This window comes from Aplysia californica, unplaced genomic scaffold, assembly GCF_000002075.1.
Source record: "Aplysia californica isolate F4 #8 unplaced genomic scaffold, AplCal3.0 scaffold00782, whole genome shotgun sequence".
Taxonomy (NCBI): domain Eukaryota; kingdom Metazoa; phylum Mollusca; class Gastropoda; order Aplysiida; family Aplysiidae; genus Aplysia; species Aplysia californica.
The window spans coordinates 224014-230063 of record NW_004798052.1 but is presented as its reverse complement, the minus strand read 5'-3'; the positions used below and the strand labels follow the sequence as shown (position 1 = coordinate 230063).

At 40.5% G+C, this 6050-nt stretch overlaps 1 protein-coding gene across 1 annotated transcript; it reads right to left on the bottom strand.

Annotated features, from left to right (window-relative positions):
* Nucleotides 1-351: 351 nt before the first annotated feature.
* LOC101861079 (caveolin-1) lies at nucleotides 352-5821 on the bottom strand. The gene is made up of 3 exons (XM_005109476.3): nucleotides 5715-5821; nucleotides 4630-4724; nucleotides 352-2875 (listed from the first exon to the last, which is right to left on the bottom strand). The coding sequence occupies exons 2-3, from the start codon at nucleotides 4693-4695 to the stop codon at nucleotides 2537-2539; spliced, it is 405 nt and encodes a 134-aa protein (XP_005109533.1). The 5' UTR covers nucleotides 4696-4724; nucleotides 5715-5821; the 3' UTR covers nucleotides 352-2536.
* Nucleotides 5822-6050: the final 229 nt, after the last annotated feature.

Genomic DNA, 6050 nt, shown 5'->3' with positions numbered 1-6050 from the left:
TGCCTTAGAGACTACTAGTATTCAAGGTATTACACTATCTAATCAAGTTTACCGAGAATGAGCATGAACTCGAATATTGATATTATCAGATGTTGTCGCAGTCTCAACGTTTTAGCGCACCTTTAACAATTCCACCATTCCAGCGAGCATGTAAATACAGGTGGCGGTAGTCTCTTCCAAACTCATAAGAAGAGATTGTTGGTTTTCGAAGAAGTTTCAATGGTAAACAAATTCAAGTTACGATTTTCCATTTCGACATGTCACATCATGCATGCCAGTGTGTAAGCCTACCAACAACAACACTAAAAGCGCTGTGTACACAAGAACATAGTACAGGGGAACCTCATTCAGTTCGAGTATTCCAAGACTTTATTATCAAAATGGCGTTTGGTAAACAATGTACAGTTTGATCACAGCTTGTTTGTAACTCATGACTGACACTTCCAAAGTGTCGAGGTGCATAGGGGTTCGGGTAATAATACAATGCCCACGTCAGAGGAATAATACTATAGTGATACGAAATAATAGAAGGAGACACTCAAGCATAAGCTGACAAACATGTATCACTCGACAATAAAGTAAATAACAGTAAGTGAGTAAGTGACCAGCAGGACTTCAGTGGTAGAAGGACATTTTGAGTCTTGGTTTAATGTTTAGAGAAGAGAAACAGTTGCTATTACCTTAAGGCACAGTTAAAAGATGAGAGAGAGAGCGAGACAAAAGGAGAGAGAGAGAGAGAGAGAGAGAGAGAGAGAGAGAGAGAGAGAGAGAGAGAGAGAGAGAGAGAGAGAGAGAGAGAGAGAGAGAGCACCCCCCCCCCCCCACAGTTGTTCAACCTGACGTGCACGTGGCAGAGTATTGCCTACTTTCTAAACGTATTTTCGCTTTATTCTGTTTCGGGAACCAGTGAATAATTATGGTAAAAACTGTGCTGTGATATTGTCTTTCACTGTGATTCCTGAATGTCGTAACAATGAAATCGAAGATGATTTCCATGACAACACCGACAAAAATTATAATATCCATGACACACATCATATTTACAACAAAGAGCTTGTTTATTCAGTGTGTTATGTGGCATTCTGTTCGGTGCGCCAAGCTCCACTTCCTTATCAACAAAAGGAATACTGCAAGACTCGCTTGGGCCAAATTGCTTCCCCTCGTACATCCAAATCAGACATGACAAGTCATGAAGTCTCCCTATTAAAGATTCATTGATTTGGAATCAATTGATTGACTACCACATTGGCCCTTGCAGAACTTTCGCAGCAGAAAACCCATTGGAATATTGATTATGATTAATGGGATGAGAGACGCCGGCTTTTTCTTCAGTCTGTTAAGGGAATTTTCAAGATGTCTTTACGATAACCATTTTTTTTCTTTGTCTCTTGACAACACATGTCGTAAAACCCTACGGACTCTAGGCCTATTTGATCTTTGTTCTTTTTTAAACCACAGCCTGGTGTTGATGTGCGCGGCGCCTGTTCTATGTACACGTAGGCCTATCAGTGCGTTCCAGTACACACACAGCACGAGGACAGGGAGCCTCCTGGGGCCCCACATAGAGAAGGTTGCATAAAAATATCATAGCTTGTGCTGGATGAATGAATAACTGTTAATAACTTAATACATAATGGAGCATTAAACAACGCATGGACGGAATTAGTTGTCAGCAGTTTAAAAACACAACAAATATCTTTCTTTTCCTAAACATTACTGACAGTAACAGAGCCTATTCTCTACTGCTGCCATTATAATATCGTCTGTTATAACCATAGACTTGAATTATAATATTCTAGATCGGGCACTGTCATGGCCATCGCTTTTAGCTCTATACGAAAACTTTGCTGCGCTGAGGCACACCATGGGGGCACAAATGAAGGACAGAACACCTGTCTCGCTGTAGTCGAGTGCGCGCGCAACTTGTCCCTCCTTGTCCTTCATTTGCTTCCAAGTAGAGTCAAATGGTGCTCTCCTCACTGAACAGGAATTACGTTAGCGTGCATAGTCTTTGATATTAAGATACAAGTCTATAGTTAAACTTGATACGTTCAATATCACCTTTCAACAGCTGGCTTGATGACACCAGAATGACAAAAGTCAGCTCAGGAATGGTACAAAATTATGTTCAATACTGAGCCAAATATCGCTGAACTTCTAGCCTGAAAGTGACTACTGTGTACATAGTTTCACTTCAAATACTGCTTGCAGAAAAATGTATAACAAAAATATAAAAGTAGAACATAAACCCATCATTGATTGGATTGTTCTTTATCTTTCTCAGTCTTGTTAAGATACATCGCTGAATGGACATCGAATAAGTTACAAAATTTACATTTTAGTATTTGAAACAAAAAGGCACATTGATGACTGATGTCGAATGGTTAAGTTGCCCTAAATTTTCATTTTTTTCCTCGTGCGTAGACCAATCTGTTGGGAAAAACAACTTAATATGATTCTCGAAAATGAATAAATACTTCTTAAACTTAAACACACGAGATTAAATTCAAAAACTGTAAACTGACAGTCCCATAGGTTATCCCGTAAGGTTTGTGACCCGGATGTTACTGAAGCAGTAACCCATAGCCTCGTAGAGCGGTTGCAGGTAACACTGAATACAGGTGCCGTAGAACTTCTGCAGACATCCACAGTTGATCATATAGGCTCTCATGCAAGGAGTGATGTACCACACGTGTTGGAAGGTGATCATGGCGAACTCGCAGCCCCAGCACATGGCCAGGGGGATACCACAGAAGAGAGTGAGCAGCTTGTAGCAGCATCCTTTGCAGCAGCTGAAGCACTTGTAGGAGTTGCGCCACACACAGTCCATGGACCGGATGCCATCGGGTTCACCAAGAACCTCATCGAAGGATACCTGGGGAGGGAAAGGAAATTATTAGACATTTTTAGTCATGGATACAGAAAGATTGGTTATTTTTCAGTATCTTTAAACGAAGAGTAATAGATAATAAGACCTCTAAATAGACAAAGATAATAATTAGGTGCCATTTCACTCCACACTTTTTTCAGCGTTGGGGGTTGACTTAGGGGACGTTCGGGTGGTTTTCAATATAACGTAAGGCAAGTGCACGAGCAAACTGAACAAACTGAGCAGTTCAACGTTTGACGGTAGACCTACCTGTAGCCTCCCTCCACCCTATGTAGTGGTTGGTTGCCTGGTGATTTGATGTGATTTGCTTTTTCTTTCCTATAAAAATTTATCGTCCTTATCCCCCCTCCATTTTTATTTGCATGTCACGAAACACAACGAAACTTTGAAACTCAAAAAACACACGTACAAACCAAACTGTGGAACACATTCTCTAGCCGTGCAGGACACAGAGTCGTAGGTAAGGAAACGTCAACCCTATTAGCACTACACGAGAAGCCAAACGAGCCATCAGGGAAACTCAGCAGGACAGCCCAGTACATACTGACAGATATCAGACTTCAAGTGAGATGAGATCGAGAACAAGAAAGAAGAATATGTAAGACCATTTAATCAATTTTTCCAGAGGCTTCAGATGATCATGCATCATCGGAGGAACAGAACAGTTTACATTGGCCAACTGTTCATACATTATTATACCAAGCCCAACATACTGATATTTTTTAAATTGCAGTTTCTTCAACTGTGGTGTCGATTGCATGTGCTCCAAAAATGTTCTGTTGACATTTAGATTTCAAGAGTTGAAAGACCCCCCCCCCCCCACCAAAAACAAAAAACAAAAACAAAAACAAAAAAACAACAACACAAAAACCCAAACAAACAAGAAAAGATTCACAATAAAACATATAGAATTAATTGTAAAGACAATGAAAAAAATCTTGCTTTCTGAGCTCAGAGCAGTTGAACTCCTTGCCGACGACACGTTTAATTGGGACACAATGAACGAAAACTTTCATATAAGGTTATGCATTTGTCTCAACTGAAGTTTTAGTTGCAACGATGATTTATCGTTGAATTTGATCTCATGAAAATGCTTTCATACGCAAATCAAGTATAAAAGTTGTGTTTAAAGAAAGACAACACTTCGCATTTTGCTAACAGCCATAACTCATAGTGTAAAAATGGTCTATTTCTTTGAAAACAAATTTCCAGACGCGGGGTTTATAAAAAAGTACGCTCCAAATAGACTACATTTTTGTTGTTGTTGAATTCCACGTGCAGTTGGTTTAAACTTTCCAGGCTTTGCCTTCGACCCCAAAGAGTGAGTGACCTTGAAAAAGACATGTTTGATTTTGAAGGTCACAGTCGAGTATAGCTGAATTCGATCGTACTGTGCCACATGGTAGCCTTTGTTTCATCCGCGAAGGTTCATCTGGCTGGCCCCGACTCAATCAAATGTGTCAAATTGGCAGTGTGCACTGGGTATACGCGGACGCACTGATTACGTTGTTGTTCCTGGCTATGGGTGAGCTATTTTTCGTAGTCGATGCTATGGCAATTCTCATTGCTGTACACCGACACACGTGTCCTTGTGAAAATAATGTTTTCCTGTGCACCGTTGATTGAAAAGACTTTTCAGTCTAGTTACTATAATAATACAGTCTTTGAATCCAGGACCACTGGATGTGACATAGACACTTGTTTAAAGAAACTGAAGAGTGCTTTCTTTTTCTCCTTACCTTGACATGATCGTTCAAGTTGTTGGGATCCCTGTTGTCCATATCGAGGTCTTCGGCTTGAGACATGTTGAGTGTTGGGACTGCAGGGGGACGACCTGTGAAACGTCAATAGAAATGTTCACCATTTGAACTTTTGCTTGATACTCGTTAACTTGAACCCAGGCAATGTCAGAAACTTCAGTCCTTTTTTTCACTATAGAAAAATGATTACAACTTTTCTTTTTTTTTTGTGAGATAGAAATACAGTTTGGCAGAACTGAGCCCGAAGAACACAGTTGGAAAAAAATATGTGAAAGAAGAAACTTTGAGCCGGACAATCATTTGTGCAGGCAGACTTTCAGAAAAAGGACGACCTATGAGCAACAGCCAAAAAAGGAGAGAGAAAAAACCCCACTACAGTAAATGTCATTTTGATGTCATTTTGACTGGCATTTCCAAATATCAGTACAGTAATAATCTAAATAAAACTTCATCTTGTCTTGCAACCAGAAAGATACGAAAAAAATTTGCTCTATAATTGTGTACAAAGGTATGATAAAGACAAATGCAATTGATCGTTATCAGTAATATCATAGTTTGGGAGAACGATCGAGTCCAGTTCCCGCCCCCACTCTCCAAGGCACCAAAACGTTTGACGTCGACAGAGTGCACAACCATAGAACAGTTGTACCTCCTTCATGGACGATAAAGTACTCAGTGTTCCCACTGTGAACCTTGCCTTGGCTTTTCTAAAATGATGAAATCTGATTTCTTGTTTTAAAATCCCATTAGTTTCGAACATATGTTATTCAATTTTGAAAGAAAAATATATGTCTACAAACTCGACAATACACATATCTTTATCATAGGTCCATTTGTTCAAAACGGTCAGTTAGATAATAAAAAAACAATTGCAGCAGGCCAAACGTTATGTAGTAGAAATATACTTTAAAGAAATCCATTTGACCTGATATAAAAAAGCGATCTCTGAAAGGACTTTTGTGATACTGATGACACTTAAACCATTTTAGCAATTTTGATTCGTTGCATATTAGACAAACAACAGTTAAATACTTCGCGTAGGTCACACAGCAAACATGACTTACTAAGTCAAAACTGAGGTAAGGTCCTGGGATGTTCCGGCGAGACTGCCTATCCAAAGAGTGGTGGCAGGGTCCTCTGTGTCCCCGCTCAAATAGTAAATGGCCGTAAAAAAAAACCAATGGCAACAACAAACAGCGCCACCACCCCCCAAAACACAACCCTTCCTCCCTCTTTTAAATGTCTTCCAACAGTCTTCTTCCCGAACCCGCCCCTTCCCATCCTCGTCGTGCACGGCAGGCAGCATTGACGCTCACACCCAACCTCCCGCCCCAAAGGACATTACCGCCCCCACCCCCAACCCCCGGCTCAAAATCACATACCGCCCCCACCCCCAACTT